This window comes from Aotus nancymaae, unplaced genomic scaffold (assembly GCF_030222135.1).
Source record: "Aotus nancymaae isolate 86718 unplaced genomic scaffold, 86718_ANA_hifiasm-v0.15.2.pri h1tg000032l_0, whole genome shotgun sequence".
NCBI classification, from domain to species: Eukaryota; Metazoa; Chordata; class Mammalia; order Primates; family Aotidae; genus Aotus; species Aotus nancymaae.
In genome coordinates this window covers 17,017,867-17,034,486 of record NW_026988445.1, presented here as the reverse complement: position 1 = coordinate 17,034,486, position 16,620 = coordinate 17,017,867, and the positions used below count along the sequence as shown (strand labels likewise).

The window sequence follows — 16,620 nt, the reverse complement described above, 5'->3', positions numbered from 1 at the left end:
GCTTGTCTGCCTGTGACTGTTAAATAACAGATGATTTTAACTCATATTTTTGTACCCACATTCAAGTGAATGTTGTTTGCCTCAGAGTTGTCATCACTTTCGCAGCTATACTTAGTTTTTAATGATACTGCCCTTGCTTATAGTGATCGCAACTCCTCAAAGCTTGCAGCACATTTAAAAAAAAAGTCTTCAATGATGGTAACAATTTGGACTTTTAAAAATTTCTGTTTTTTGTTTTTTTTTTTTTCAGTTTTTTAGACACAAGGCCTTGATCTGTCACCCAGGTTGCAGTGCCACAGCATGATCATAACTCACCGCGGCCTTGAACTCTTGGGCTCAAGTGGTTCTCTTGCTTCAGCCTCCCGAGTAGTTGGGACTAAAGGCATGCACTACCATGCCCAGTTAGTTTTAAAAATGTTTTGTAGGGACTGCATCTTACCATATTGCCCAGGCTGGTCTTAAACTCCTGGGCTCAAGCTATCCTCCTGCCTTGGCCTCCCAAAGTGCTGGGATTACAGGTGTGAGCCACCACGCTCATCTTCCTCTTATACGCATGTCTCACTGGAATTCTGGAAGAGCTTCTCCCCACGCTATGTGAAACACAGACCTGGCACTGTGGTGGGTTGTGGTGGGCACTGTAACGTCCCGCTAGATGCCCTTTCAGGGGTGAAAGACTTATTCCTTCAGCTGCCGAGAGTGCTTAGGGAAAACAGGCCTCAGCTGTCAGCCTTCTGCAGGGACTGCCTCATCCCCTTGCCAGGGGAACCCACAGTCAATGAACGATCCGTGGGAGAGTGTGAAAGCCCAGTCCTCTCATCCCAAGTCAGGACAACTCCAGAGTTCAGTTGGCTGAGGCCTTTGTTGGTTCTGCATCGTGCTCCGTGTCTCCCTCCATCCAATCCTGCTTCCTTCCCTGGGCCTCCATGAGTGTTGATCCCAAGAGCACGCCCTCAGAAACATTTGCTCTCTCAGCTCTGCGTCTGTCTCCTACCCAGCTGAGTCCGTTTGGTAATTCTGAAGGTAACTGGTCTTAGGGGCTATCGGGCTATGTCAGATGGCTGTTCTTGAGGATTATGAGGTGAGAAGGCAGCAAAGGACGGCATTCAGGTTCAGGCATGTCTAGTCTCAGTCTGTGTGACTGAAGGGGCAGGTTAGGCTCTCTGCTGCTTACGGGTTTGTTGGGTTGTTTCCGCAGATCTCTACGTGGAACCCAAGATCTGCTTTGCACTTATGAGTTGCCCTTAACCACGTGTTAACTCCAGCCCTATTATCTCTTGCAAAAATGAATTTTATGACCGTCCTACTGTTTGTGGTGGGGTCTTCTGGTTTATTTTTATTTTTTATTTTATTTTATTTTATTTTTTTTTTGAGAGAGAGTTTCATTCTTGTTGCCCAGACTGGTGTGCAACGGCATTTTGGCTCACTGCAACCTCCGCTTCATGGGTTCAAGTGATTCTCCTGTCTCAGCCTCCCAAGTAGCTGGGATTACAGGCATGCACCACCACGCCCAGCTAATTTTTGTATTTTTTTTAGTAGAGACGGGGTTTCACCATGTTGACCAGGCTGGTCTCGAACTCCTGACCTCAGGTGATCTGCCCACCTCAGCCTCCCAAAGTGCTGGGATTACAGGTGTAAGCCACCTTGAGTGGCTATTTTTTTATTTTTGACACAGGGTCTTGCTCTGACACCCAGGCTGAAATGCAGTGGCACAATCATGGCTCACTGCAGCCTTGACTTCCTGGGCTCCAGTGATCCTCCCCCTTCAGCCTCCTGAGTAGCAAGGACTACAGGTGCACTACCACACCTGGCTAATTCTTGTATTTTTGGTAGAGATGGGGTTTCATCATCTGTTTGTTGCCCAGACTGGTCTCAAACTCCTGTCCTCAAGTGATCCACCTGCCTTGGCGTCCCAAGGTGCTGGGATTACAGGCGTGAGCCACCGTGCCCAGCCTAGTTTAGAGTCATATGTCATCACTTTGGAATTCCTGGGCATGCAAAGCAGAACCACATTGACCCTGCTACTTAGCTATCCCTAGCCCCACTCGGGGAGAGACCGGGGTGGCCTCCCCTCCTGTAGCCTCTGCCCCGTCTGGTAGGCCGTCAGGGCCAGCTGGAAAAATGGCAGACCTTACTGCCGAGCAGTAATGACAGACCACACCTTGTCTTTCTGTGGTTGGCAGTGTCAAAAGAATTTATTTCAAATCTGCTTAAGACTGTGGTAAAACTCAGGTTTTCCAAAAGGTAATACGGAAAATTCAACCAACCCCCAAAGACCAGAAAACACAGTGTTTGCAATTCAAAAAATACAAACGCTTGTGGATACCAATATAAAATTAGAAAAAAGTTGCTTTCCTTACCACTCCCCCCGACCCCCCATGTTTTCAGTGGAACATCAACAGTAACAGGACCAAGAGCTGCCACCAAATACAACCAGTGACCAAAAGTGGGTGCAATGGGGGAGGGGGAGGGAGGAGGAGAAGTGGGGGTAGAGAAAGGCAAGAAAATGGGAGTTCTGTCGACGGCCAAAACAAGGACACAAAGCTTTTTGTTTCTTGTTAAACCCCTTTGCCAACATTAAACAAACACCTCTCATGCTTAATACAACAGCTTAGCGCCAAGGCAGCAATCCTACATCATGCATTGAACGTTTTCTGCTTTGCCCGCTCCCCGCTTCCTCTGGGTGCTGAGAAAGCCGGGGGCTCTGGATGTCCAGTTTCCAGGGCTGGGAGGAGCTGGAGAGGCTTCCCGGGCTGGGTCTCACCCGGTAAGTACCTGACACATTCCTGCTACGGCAGTTGCCCGCAGTCACCTTTCCAAACCTGAAGCCTGGTGTTGACCTCTCCTCAGTGCTTTACCCGAGGGCCTGGCCTGGTCTGCAGTGCCTGCATCACTGGCTCACGAGTCCCTGGGCCCTCCCCAGGACTGCACTCCTTGAGAGAAGAGTGATGGCTCCGGACGAGACTTCCCTGGAGGTCTCAACTCCCAGCTCCTGACTGATGTCAACGTCAATCATTGAAAAAGCCAGGGTCTCCCCCAGCCTGCATAGCCTGTGCTGGTGAAGGCTGCATAGCCAGTGGTTATCAGTCATCTGAAAGTGACGTGATGACCCACTAGTCCAACCAGCCTTTGAAACTTCAGCTCAGTTGCATCTCTTCACACTATCCATACTGGATTTCAAACCCACTCACACTGCAGAGATCTTTGGAAAGAAGGGAGACAAGCTATGGGTTGAGAGACCCCTTAGATACCAGAACTTAAGTAACAGAGAAGGCAGAGGCCTGGGTTAACGTCCTTCCTTGGTTTAAGGGGGTTTCCACCCACAGAGGCCTTGAGGCCTAGCAGTGAGATTGCTGACAGGCGGCCTGTTCACACAAGCCTCACCGGGAATGGGAACATATGGCGTGTTACTTTCTATGGTCATAGGAGACTTGTCTTAAAGGTCTATTTCACCTGCTCGCGGCCAGGCAGCTCCTTGCCCTGGTCACAAGGAGGTGTGGATGGAAGACACTGGTCAGAGAACACTAGAAACCCCTCACAGGTTTGATTCACTGAATGGGAATCATTAACTTAGATGCCAGAGATGAAAGACTACACTCTTTTCTTTAAAAAGTGTTATTCTATAATCCTCACAATACATCAGAGGAGGTAGGTTAGTATGACTAGTCCCATTTCAGGAGGGGATACTGAGGCACAGAAAGGTTGAGAGATTGGCCCCCACGCATAACATGAATCACTATTAAAGCCAGGCTAAAAGAGGGAAGTAACTGAGGGGTGAACTTGGTGTCTGATCAATACATCCTGCCTGAAACGTGCCCTCATATTTTTACAGCCCAGATACAGTTAAAGCCGCAGGATCCTTTGATCTTCCGGGAGGAACTGCCAAAGAATGCAGTTAGCAAACACAGCCACCTGCTCATTTGCAGAAGAAAAGTCCTGAAACTTTCCAGCATCACCATAGATCGTGAGTGTTTGCCAGTAACATCTGTTAGATTTAAAAAAAAACCAACTGAGGGCCACAAACCCATTAAGAAGTTTCTGTTGCTTCCAGTAAAATGTGGCCAAGGAAAACAAAGTTCACATGTTTTGCTTTCTAGGAACTGGGGAGGAGGTTGGGGACATCTTCAGCGAGTCAAATTTCAAGACCCAACAGGTTAGCATCTGTTGGGAGTGGCTCACCCCATTTTCCTCTACCTGCCCCCTGAAGACCTTTGGAAAAACTGGGCTTGGGTGTCAAGATAAAGGCTGGCAGCTTTGTCATATCCAGGCTTTCTACGGAACAATGCAGCCGGAGCGCCACAGTCCCTCCACAGATCCACCCATGACAAACCACTAGCATAACCTGGTGGTTCTCAACTTGTGAGGCCCCGGGAGATGATCTGGCAATGTCTACAGATGCTTTTGGTTGTCACAACTAACGTGAGGGTTGCTACTGGCAGGTGATGGGTAGAGAGAGACCAGAGATGCTGCTAAACATCCTACAGTGTACAGGACCTACTGCAGAATGTCAGTAGGGGCTGAGAAACCCTGGTGCCGCCCCACAGGCTGTGCAACAGTGTTCTTCAGCATGCACGTGTTGAGTCCCCCTAAGGACTGACCCTCCCTCACTACCTCACAGCCAGCAGGTGGCCATGGGACTGGCAGCAGCCTCCCTGATGCTGAGCCACCTGCCTGCAGGTGCTGAAACGCGCCTTCCCAGGGGGACCAAGCCTTTCGCTTGCAATTAGAATTAAGGCTTAAATGCAAATATCCCTGGAAGAAATACACAAAGATCCTGCATTCTGATCCTTTCCTGAGAGTGCTGTGGTGGGGTGGAGGGCAGGGGCGTCAAGAGGGAGAGAAAGGGGGCAAAGAGGAGGGTGGGCCAGCCCCCAGCTCTCTTGGTGAGCTCCATAGTGTCTGCCCAGGCTCAATCCGGAAAGCACCACCCTCCCCAAACTTGGTGAGCCATAGGGCACCTAGGGCACTGTTGCAACTACAAAGTACATATCAGGCTGAAGATGCAGCCTGGAACTATATACAGGTTTATAGTTTTTAGGCCAGTTACCTTGTGGGTCAGTATTACTGTTGTCCTCTTTAATTGGAATCATGATTTTCCCAAGGAGAACAGAGAGGGGAAAAGCAGGCTTTGGGGAAATACTTCCCCCGCTTTGAATTAGGAGCTGGGATGCTACGTATGTAGTGAGATGCTAGTGGATATTTTTTAAAAGAGATTAATTTGAAAAGGAAAAGGCATACACTTGGACCAAACTTGCTCACTAGCAAAGAACAACTGCAGAACCACATCACAGAGGCGGTATTTACAATGCAATGGAACTCGACGGTTTTAAACTACTTTGAATTCCTTTTTCACTGAAACTGCTTGATAGATTTACACCAACTTACTCCTCAGCCAGCCCAACAAAAGCATCATCTCCATATCATTTTATGTACAAATATGCCACCATGATGTAACGTGTTACAGAATTCGATGGTGGATGAGAATTCCATGAGCTGTCTGTCATTTCTATTCCGGCCATGACCTTCCCGGCCATGAAGAATTGATAAAATCCTTCTTCACTTTTCTGATCCCTCAAAAACACAAGTGTGTGGCACAGACCTGCCCTTCTCTTTGAAGTCAGAACATTGAAGGTGTTTTGTGCTGAAGACGGGAGAGGTGCCTGTGAAGGATCGCTAGATGCTGTCCCTGGCATCGGCCGTATTGCTTCTGGGCTCCTGGAGGAGTCAGAAAAGGGAGATTCCCAGCCCCCAGGCTCAGGGCGGCAGTGGGGAAGAGGGAGTCCTGGCCTCCCCTCTCTTGACTTCAGGGAATTTTCTTCCGAACGAGGCCACCAGAGTAGTGGGCATTTTTCTCCTGCACTTTCCACATCTGTCCTGACCTGGATGCTGCTCCCTCAAAGGGGTTAGTTTCAGGGTAGCCCCAGGCAGCTCATGCTCCAGTGATGAGCAATTCCTGGTGACCAGGGCTGTGATGATGCGGGAGGCTGCACAGCCCTCCCGGGGCTCCCCTGTGAGAAGCTGCTCTCCACGGGCAGCCCTGCGTAGCCCGCTCTCATTCCGGAGGCAAGGTATGGGCCTGTTTTCTTCAGAAGAGAGCTAGACACTTCTCAAAGCTGATGGCTTCCTCAGCCCCAGGAAAGTGGTGGCTCCTCTTTGTCCCCAATCTTTAGGGATCTCCCCTGTGCTCTAAGCCGTGGCCACCCAGAGCTATGGCTAAGGATGAAGCTGCAGGAAGATGGGAGACAGAGGCAGTTGTGCGGGCAAGGACACAGGGTACCAGGTCTTGTGTGTTACCTCCAAGGACTCTGGACGGGGCTCTGGGATGGGAGGAGGAGAGCCAGAAACCGCTTGGTGGGATGACAAGGAAGAGGCAAGACCTAGACTTCCACGAAGCAGATGGCTCGCTGGCTCCGCAGCAGAGGCTGCAACACAGCACCGGGCAGCTCCTAGAGACGGGGCAGCTGGCCTTGCCAGCCACATCTGCAAAGACAGCGGACCAGGAGCCTCGCAGACCAAGAGCATGAGCTGTGAGGTAGGATTGTCGGGCCTGCTGAAGGACGGGGGAGGACCTGCGTGGCTCCGGCAGGCGGTTTTGAAAGCAGGCGTGGTGTCTGAACAGGAAGGCAGAACCGAGGACGCACAGTCGGTGCCGGTGTACGGGGTGAGTTTTTATAAAAATCCAGTCCAGCAAATTGACAAGTTACTTCTCAGCCTCAGAAAGAAAATGCTTGACAAAATGTATTCTTTTTAAAAGGAGACAGAAATGTTACTACCAAGTGGAGCTGGAGGTTGCGGGTGACTGGGAAGGTGAGAGGAGGGAAGAGAGGAAGGGTTCCCTGGGAACAGGACCCCCGGCAGGCTCCTGGCTCAGAGCCCCTCCCATGAGCTCTCGCTGAGAGGTGGGGATGACTCAATGTGGATCTCGAGGGAGAAGGCTGGTGTTTCCAGAGCCCCACCCTGGCAGGTCAGACTCGGCACACCCAGTCTCACAGTGGGAAGCTGGGGGACAAGGTGCCTGATACTGCCCTTCTATTTTCTGCCTTCCCCAGAGGTTCCGCCCACCCCATCAGGGCAGAGCCGCCCTGCCTGCCACAGGGGCCACTTGTGTTCATGATGCTTTCATAATGACGATAGGGTGGACTGACTAGGTGAGGCTTTCCCAGGGTCTATCATCTTACATGCTTATGAGTCTCAGAGTGGTTCAGCTCAGAAGAGCAATTTGGATGCGTTTTCAGTTAACTTCTTGGGTTGCCAGTTTCAGAAAGGAGCCACGACCAGGTGAAGACTTATCACATAGTTGTTAAAATTTTCGTGTTTTCATGTGCATTTAAGAACTAAGAATTGGGCCGGGCGTGGTGGCTCTCACCTGTAATCCAAGCACTTTGGAGGCCAAGGCAGGTGGATCACCTGAGGTCAGGAGTTCAAGACCAGCCTGACGAACATGGTGAAACCCCGTCTAAAAAAAAAAAAAAGAACTAAGAATTGAGTGAATTAATTTTAGGAGACTGTCATGCTTGTGTGTGTCCATGTATGTGTGTGTGTGTGTCTGTGTGTGTGTGTGAGAGAGAGAGAGAGAAAGAAGGAGGGAGAAAAAGGGAAAGAGGGAAGAAAGAGACAGGGATGCAGGGATGGAGGAAAGAAAGAAAGGAGAAAAGGAGGAAAGAGCGAGGGAGGGAAGGAGAGAGAGGATAGAGAGAGAGAAGGAGGGAGGAAAAAGAAAAGACAGAGGGAGAAGGGAGAGAGAGAGAAAGAATGCAATTGACTGATTAATAAAGGAAGCCATTTTAAAAGGTTCTCAGCACCTCAGTGAGAGAGGCAAAAGTCAAGCATGAATGATCAACGTCCCCTTCTATCAATCCTGCATTGGATCTGCAAGTGGCAGGTGCTACTAAAGACTCAAGGACCAAGAAGTAGAGGAGAACTTTCTCAGCATGACGAGAATCTGCAACCTCGGGACTCTGAGGAGGCCAGGTCCCAGCAGAGGGCCAACACCCGGGGTGTGGGATGACTGCGTAGCTCCTGATCGCCGCTCTCAGGAGGCCAGTCTCAAAGTCTCCCTTCCTCTCCCTCCAAAAAAAAAGACAAGCTTTGAAAACAAATGGCAGGAGACTCAGACATGAAGCCCAAATGCTGACCCTCTTGAGAAAGGTCTTTCTTGAAGAGTGATGTCTGGGTGAATAAGGGTGGCATATGTACCCACCTTTACCACCAGCTGTGGTGGCAGGGGGCATGACCTGCGGACCCATCCTCCGTGTCCCCGAGAAAATGTGTCTCTACGACATTCCACGCTGCCAGGTTGCACCCATGACTTGCGTATCCTGCTTTTGTGGGTTATTTGAGCTTAGTGAGAATGGTGGGCGTTTTGCCTGTGAATGCCACCGTCGCAGGTACGGTGCCAAGCTGGAATGGGGCTAATTGCCTGACAGCTTTGGCTGCCCCAGGTTAGTGGGCACTTCCAATCCTGTGTGCAGGGTGACCTGGAAAAGAAGACAGGGGAAGTGAGGGTGGGAGAGGCTGCCGCGGGGACCCTGAGTGCTGCGAGGGCATAGCAGACACCGGCAGGGATCCCCTGCTGGCTCCAGATCCATCCCAGGCTACAGCTCAGGGCTGCTGTAGACAGTTGAATATTACATCATTCAATATCCCTAATTAAAGGCGATGTTGGTTTGCACCTCTTTTCTCATAAGAATCACTCAGCTGCCTGGTTCCTCATTTTGCCAGAGCTGCTGGAGCCGGGCAAAGTAGACACTATCACAGGAGCATGGCTCACACACTGGCTCCTGTGGTTCCATATTTGTGTCTACTTTCTAGCCATGACCTTCTTTCCTTTCCTATTAACCCCATTCTATTAACTGTGTGGAATAATAGCCAACCTTTTATTTATTTATTTATTTATTTATTTATTTATATTTTTTTGATATGGAGTCCTGCTCTGTCACCCAGGCTGGAGTACAATGGCAGGATCTCAGCTCACTGAAACCTCCACCTCCTGGGTACAAGAAATTCTCTGCCTCAGCCTCCCAAGTAGTTGGGATTATAGGCACCCACCACCACGCCCAGCTAATTTTTATATTTTTAGTAGAGACGGAGTTTCACCATCTGGCCAGGCTGGTCTTGAACTCCTGACCTCATGATCCACCCACCCCGGCCTCCCAAAGCGCTGGAATTACAGGCGTGAGCCACTGTGCCTGGCCTATTTTTTTAATTAAAAAACTTATTTGTTAATTGGTAGAGATGTATTCTTTTTAAAAGGAGACAGAAATGTTACTACCAGGTGGAGCTGGAGGTGGCAGGTGACTGGGAAGGTGAGAGGAGGGAAGAGAGGAAGGGTTCCCTGGGAACAGGACCCCCGGCAGGCTCCTGGCTCAGAGTCTTGCTAGTTCCCCAGGCTGCTCTTAAACTTCTGGGCTCAAGCAATCCTTTTGCCATGGCCTCTCAAAGTGCTGGAATTACAGGTGTGAGCCAACATGACCTGACAAGCCCATCTTTTAGGTTGCCACAAATCCCTTTTCTAAATGAGTAGAGGATTGAATCGATCAATCAGTGATTGATATAGACTCCTCAATATTCAGGACCACAAGACAGGACCCTGCCTCACTCCACTCCAACTCCCCATCCCAAGGGGGAGGAGGACTCTGCTAAGATGAAGGATGGCACCTCCGTGTTTCTCTGTCCCTCACACCCTCCTGAGTTCTCATTCTTGTCTCTGTTTCAGGCCTCCTGAGCTACCAGCACTCCCCAAGGATGACTCAGCCCTGAGATCTGCTTCTCCAGAAGCTGCCACTGCAGGGCCCCTGGGTGTCCCAAGTGAACAAGTTAGAGGACCGCCTCCAGGAAATATCCAGTTGATAAGCTCTGTCCGGGCAGGCACTGTGCAGCTTTTATTTTATTTTGCTTTGTTTTTTGAGATGGAGTCTTGCGCTGTCACCCAGGCTGGAGTACAGTGGCACAATCTCAGCTCACTGCAACCTCCACCTCCCGGGTTCAAATGATTCTCCTGCCTCAGTCTCCCCAGTAGCTGGGATTATAGGCAGGCACCACCATGCCCAGCTAATTTTTGTATTTTTAGTAGAGACGCTGTTTCACCATGTTGGCCAGGATGGCCTCTATCTCCTGACCTTCTGATCTGCCCACCTCGGCCTCCCAAAGTGTTGGGATCACAGGTGTGAGCCACCGCGCCCGGCCTGTGGTCAGCTTTTTAATGGCCCACTCTGACCAAGGGCACTGCAGAGACCTGCGGCAAACGGTGGGGAGCAGCCAGGCCAGGTCCGGCCTGGGGGACATGTGTACCTGCACATTGCGGTTGAGGCTGAGGGCTGGCATGAAGACCCCGTCCACCTGGCTGAAGGCTGTGGGGCCCTGCTGCTGCCCGTTGATGAAGAAGGTCAGGGTGTGCTTATTCAGGTCCAGCAGCACGCCGACGGTGGCCCCTTTGCATACGCCGCCTTCCGTCCTGGGAAGAGAGTCCCCAGGAAGACTATCACCACACCCAGCCTGGGATGTAGGTGATAACTCAGGAGAATTATTCATTTATTTAGAGACTCTGTCTCACTCTGTCGCCCAAGCTGGAGTGCAGTGACGCTATCTCGGTGCACAATAGCCTCGACCTCCCAGGCTCAAGAGAGCCTCCCAAGTAGGGGACTACAGGTGCATGACATAATACACAGCTAATTTGTTTGTATTTTTTGTAGAGATGGAGGTCTCACTATGTTGCCCAGCCTGGTCTTGAACACCTATGCTCAAGTGATCTTCCCACTTTGGGCTCCCAAAGTGCTGGGATTACAGGCATGAGCTATCGCGCCCGGCCAGGAAAATTATTTATAGGATGCTGGGAATACCCTCACTTAAACATAGTCCCCCAGGTGGTGGTGGGGTGCCATCCTGGGCACAAGAGCCTTCTCTCACACTGTGGACCCACCTTGTTAAAAGGCCATGATGAAGACTTCCCCCTAGAGGAAACAGGCTGTTCAGTCCCCTTTTTCTGACAGCATCTGGGACCTGCACACTAGATAATTCAGGTTTTGATGAGTGGGTCCCATTTGAAACTGTGGGGCATGGAGAATGGGTAAGAAAGGCACCATTTTCTGCCAAAGAAAATAACTAACTTGGTGCCCTTTCCTGCTCTAGCCAAGTGAGGATGCTGAGGTTGATGAAGATGTGGACATTCAGGCCTTCAGGAAATTTTGAAAGGTCCCTACCCTACATTGGCTCATCTTCCCAGAAACATCCCAGGGTCCCTTGAAAAGTGGCGTATGTCAGGGGAAAGGGTGCTGAAGTGGAAATCAAGTCCTATGTCAGAGTCACCATCCCACAGGTGACCAACAGCGGAACCTTGAGAATGTCCACCGTGCTCTTGAGCAGTGTTGGGGATGTTGTACTTGGTAGGTGGCAAGAATTCACATCCACTTGATGGAAGGGAATCTATTAATAAAAGTAAGGAGCACGCTCCTTGGCTGACCAGGTCTTCTCACATGGGCTGAATCCTGCAGACTCTCCTTCTTTGAGGTGGTTTTTTTTTTTTTTTTGAGACAAAGTCTCACTCTATCACCCACGTTGGAGTGCAGTAGCACGATCTCAGCTCACTGCAACCTCCACCTCCCAGGTTCAAGCAATTCTCCTGCCTCAGCCTCCCGAGTAGCTGGGATAACAGGCACCTGCCACTACACCCAGCTAATTTTTGTATTTTGAGTAGAGACAGGGTTGCACCATGCTGGCCAGGCTGGTCTCAAACTCCTCCGGTGATCCACTTGCCTCAGCCTCCCAAAGTGCTGGGATTGCAGGCGTGAGCCACTGCGCCCAGCTTGTTTTTTTTGTTTTTGAGTGGAGGTTTCTCCCTGTGGCCCAGGCTGGAGTGCAGTGGTGCAATCACAGCTCACTGTTGCCTGGAACTCTTGAGCTCAACGGATCCTCCCACCTCAGCCTCCCGAATAGCTGGGACTAGAGGCACATGCCCGGCTAATTTTTAAGTATTTTATAAAGATGAGGATCTCACTATGTTGCCCGGACTCCTGGGTTCAAGGGATCCCTCTGCCTCAGCCTCCTGAGTAGCTGAGACACAGGCTTGAGCCACCCCGCCCTCTCAGGGCTGAGGGCTTAGCCTTAGCAGCTCCACTCTGCTAAGAAAACCATGTTTGTCCTTCCAGATTGGGAATGAGTTGATCAACTGGACGCTGCTGTTAGGGCAGAGGGAAGGTGAGCAGCGAGAAGAATTCATGACAGGAAGTCCCGAGGAGGACTTGGTGGGCGGCCCAGAGGGTGTTTCCGGGAGAGAGCAGGGCTTTTCCCCAAGGGTGCCCAGGGTGGCCTCTGGCAGGTGGGAGACGGGAACTAGAACCATGCTGTTGGTGCTATTTGGACACTGACCACCAGGCAGTGGTAGTGACCCATGGGAGGTACGGGAATGAGTCTGACCTAAGCAAAGCCTCAGGCCCAGTCAGCTCTGGGGTCCAGCTTCTCGGCTGCCTCGGCTTCCTCCCCGACAGCGCTTACCCTATCCGACCCACATCCAAGGGGTGGGAGGACATGCAGACAGGGGCAGATTCTCTCTACCTTCTCCTGGCCCCACTTCCCTTCTGCTTTTGTTGCTGAGGTGGCACCAATGGGCCGTCAAGGACAGCAGAGGCCCAAGAAGGGCTCAGCAGCCCTTGGGAGGGGTGTGGTGGCCAACGGCCGGGAGAGCTGGGGAGTCTGCACCACACAGGTCAGGCTGGGGCCTTGGGTTCAACCTTGAGAGTATCAACCGGCTGCGTGACCTGAGCCATTGTCTGACCTTTGAAAGCCCAGGCTTACTTTTTTTTTTTTTTTTTTTTTTTTTTTTTTTTTTTTTGTAGTGAGGAGGGTCTCACAGCCTGTTGCCCAGGCTGGTCTTGAGCTCCTGGGCTCAAGTGATCCTCCTGCCTCAGCCTCCCAAGTAGCTGGGACTACAGGTACACAGCAACATGCCTGGCTAATTTTAAAAATTATTCTTATTTATAGAGACAGGGTGTCACTAAGTTGCCCATGCTGGTCTCGAATTCCTGGGCTCAAGCAATCCTTCTGCCTTGGCCTCCTGAAGTGCTGGAATTACAGGTGCAAGCCACCATGCCCAGCCCAAGCCCCGGTTTTATAATCTGTAAAATGGCAGCAATAATAGTACTTTTGCAAGGATTTAATGAAATCTGATGTCAGATACATCGAGTGCTTCCTACAGCATTGAGCACAAGGAAGCGCTTGATAAATGCTTGTTGTTATTACTCCCGCCAGCAAACAGGGTATCTGGGTGCCAGCTTGGCTTGAGCAAGCAGAGACAGAGCTGATGGGCCTGGGCTTGGCGCCTCTGTGGCTGGGAGGGAGAATGGCCAGCCTGCAGTGTCTGAGCAGAGGGACAGAGCTGCCCACCTCTCCCCCAGGACACAGGAGAGAAGGGACCCTGCCTACCAGCAAAGAAGCAGGCAGATGGGGTCCTGAGGGCCCTCGGGTGAATCCCTGGCCCAGACCAGACCTGGTTTTCCTGAGAAAGAAGAAGCTGGTCCTTCCTCTGCGGGAAGGTGCCCCAGAGGCTGTTATAGGAACTACAAGTGGGCCCAGAGCACAGAAAGCCTCTGAGGTCAACTTTGCCTGGGGCTGTGGCCGGGGCCAGTGAAGTCAGGGTGGGCTCCTTGAAGTTCCTCACCCCTTCCTTCAGGGGACATGGCCCTTAGCAGACCAGGAGCAAGGCCCCAAAGCAAGGAGGTGGCTCTAGGTGGCTGCAACTTGCAACTCTCCATTTCTGGCCTTGGGGATTCTTCACCCCCATCTCCATCCCCACATGCTGTCCAGGTGTGAGCACAGAATCCCTGGGAGAGGAGAAAGAGTACCGAGCTATGGGGCAGGTGTCAGGGGTCCACCGCCTTCTCTGTGTCCAAGGAGAGAGACCGAGACACCCTGGAGAGGCCCAGGCCTCGGGGGCATTTTTCCAGGGCAGCCCTGGAGGACACATCCCCGTCTGCCCTCCTAACAGAGACCCCAGTAGTGACACAGGCCAGGACCTGAGTCTCCTGTGTCCATGCTGGTGACCCTACTCCCAGGGCCAGCCTGAGGGCAAAGCCACAGCTGCAGGCTCCCTTGGCAGACTCATGAGTAGTGAGCACCCCAGCCATGCTCTCCACTACTGCCCTGTAGAGGGCCGGGCCCTGCTGAGGCTCAAGCCCACGTGAGACCAGGGCAGTGGCCAGGATCACTGCAGGTAAGTTGGTGGTGATGACTTGGTCACAGCTGTGAGGACACCCGCCCCAGTGGTGCCCATTAATGCCCTGCAGTGACTCAAGCTTGGGTTGACGGTTGCAAAGGAAAGTGAAGCCCGACCGCAAAGAAAACTACGAGTTCCATATCCCAGTAGAGGACCACTGTGTGGCCTGCTGGGTAACTCGGGAGACTCATCTGTGCTGGTCCTCTGCGAGTCACCATAACATAACCTCATCTGGGCTGCAGGCCAGTTCTACATGGACAGAGCCAAAGTCTCCTAAAGAATGGAGGCCCGAGAGAGATCCAAGATGGCTGATGATTAGCAGCTCGGGCACGTACCTCCCAGTGAAAGCGCAAAGAACGAGAGGACGCCACACTTTCAGACGAATATTTGTTGCTCACGGACCAGGAGATTCCCAGTGGAGGAGGTCCACGGGTCGCCAGGGCGACTCTTGTGGCCGGCGTGGCGGTTTTGCTGGTGCCTTAGCACGCCAGTTCTTGGTGCAGAGTCCGGAGATTCCGGGCAGAAAATCACCATCAATCTTAACACCGCTGTTTTGGCCGGCTCAGTGGATTGCTCAGATTTCGGCGCAGGGAATCAACAAGTTGGATGTCAGAGACCCAGTTAGAAAGTCGGTAATTATAAAGACGACAGACGGACAAATATATAATGAAGGGAAGAAACCAGCGTAAAAAGGTAGAGAATACTCAAAATCAGAATGCCTCTCCCTCTACAGGGGATTGCAATTCCTCATCAGTAACGGAACAAGGCTTAATAGATTACACGTGTGTTCCAATAACAGAAGCAGGTTTCAAAACGTGGGTGATAAGAAACTTCTGTGAATTAAAAGAACTTGTTCTAACCCAATGCAAAGAAACTAAGAACCTTGAAAAAAGGTTTGACGAAATGTTAACGAGAATGGACAATTTAGAGAAGAATATAAGTGAATTGATGGAGCTGAAAAACACAACACGAGAACTTCGCGAAGCATGCACAAGTTTAAACAGTCGAATTGATCAAGCAGAAGGAAGGATATCAGAAGTCGAGGACCAGCTCAGTGAAATGAAACGAGAAGACAAGAATGCAGAAAAAAGGATGAAAAGGAATGAGCAAAGTCTCCAGGAAATATGGGACTATGTGAAAAGACCTAATTTACGTTTGATAGGTGTACCTGAATGTGATGAAGAGAATGAATCCAAGTTGGAAAATACTCTTCAGGATATCATTCAGGAAAATTTCCCCAACCTGGCAAGGCAGGGTAATATCCAACTCCAGGTAATACAGAGAACACCACAAAGATATTCTTCAAGAAGACCAACCCCAAGGCACATAATCGCCAGATTTATTAGGGTTGAAATGAAGGAGAAAATACTAAGGGCAGCCAGAGAGAAAGGTCAGGTTACCCATAAAGGGAAACCTATCAGACTTACAGCAGATCTCTCAGCAGAAACCCTACAAGCCAGAAAAGAGTGGGGACCAATATTTAACATCCTTAAAGAAAAGAACTTTCAACCCAGAATTTCCTATCCAGCCAAACTAAGCTTTATGAGCGAAGGAAAAATTAAATCTTTTGCGAACAAACAAGTACTTAGAGAGTTCACCACCACCAGGCCTGCTTTACAAGAGCTTCTGAAAGAAGCACTATACATATAAAGGAACAACCAATATTAGCCTTTCCAAAAATATATCAAAAAGCAAAGAACTTTAACACAATAAAAAATTTACATCAACTAATGAGCAAAACAGCCAGCTAGCATCAAACGCCGGTATTAAACTTACATATATTTTAATTGGATAAAAAGCCAAAACCCATCGGTATGCTGCATCCGGGCCCATCTTACATGCAACAATACACAAAGACTCAGAGAGAAGGAGGAAGATTTACCAATCAAACAGAGAGTAAAAATAAACTAATAAACAAAAAGCAGGAGATGCAATTCTCGCCTCTGATAAAGTAGACTTTAAAGCAACAAAGATCAAAAGAGGCGAGGAATGACATTACATAATGGCAAAAGGATCAATGCAACAAGAAGAGCTAACGATTCTACAGATCAACGAGATAGAAAATTAACAAGGATATTCAGAACTTGAACTCAGACCCGGAACAAGTAAACTTAATAAACATTTATAGAACTCTCCACTTCAAATACACAAAATATACATTACCACCTCACACCTATTCCAAAGGTGACTATATAATTGGAAGTAAATCACTCCTCAGTAATCGCATAGCATTTCATAGGTTTAAATTAAATATTGGTTGGCTGTTTGTTTGTTATCTTCTTCCCTTATTCCTTCCTGACTACATCATTAAGTATAATTATCAGTATAAAAGAGGTTTTCAATACCCATTACTAAATTGCATTCTAGCCTGAGCAAGAAAGCAATACTTCCATTCTCTCTCCCTCTTTCTTTTCCTT

At 50.0% G+C, this 16,620-nt stretch overlaps 1 protein-coding gene across 10 annotated transcripts in view; it reads right to left on the bottom strand.

Moving 5' to 3' along the window:
* Nucleotides 1-1,858: 1,858 nt before the first annotated feature.
* TRIM67 (tripartite motif containing 67) overlaps nucleotides 1,859-16,620 on the bottom strand; it is a 59,766-nt gene continuing 45,004 nt past the window's right edge. For all 10 annotated transcript variants that reach the window (XM_064383592.1, XM_064383593.1, XM_064383596.1 and 7 more), the window contains 2 exons: nucleotides 10,288-10,450; nucleotides 1,859-8,474 (listed from right to left, as the gene is read on the bottom strand). In XM_064383592.1, the coding sequence (XP_064239662.1) occupies nucleotides 8,409-8,474; nucleotides 10,288-10,450 (229 nt within the window). In that variant the 3' untranslated portion in view covers nucleotides 1,859-8,408. The remainder of the gene's footprint in view (nucleotides 8,475-10,287; nucleotides 10,451-16,620) is intronic.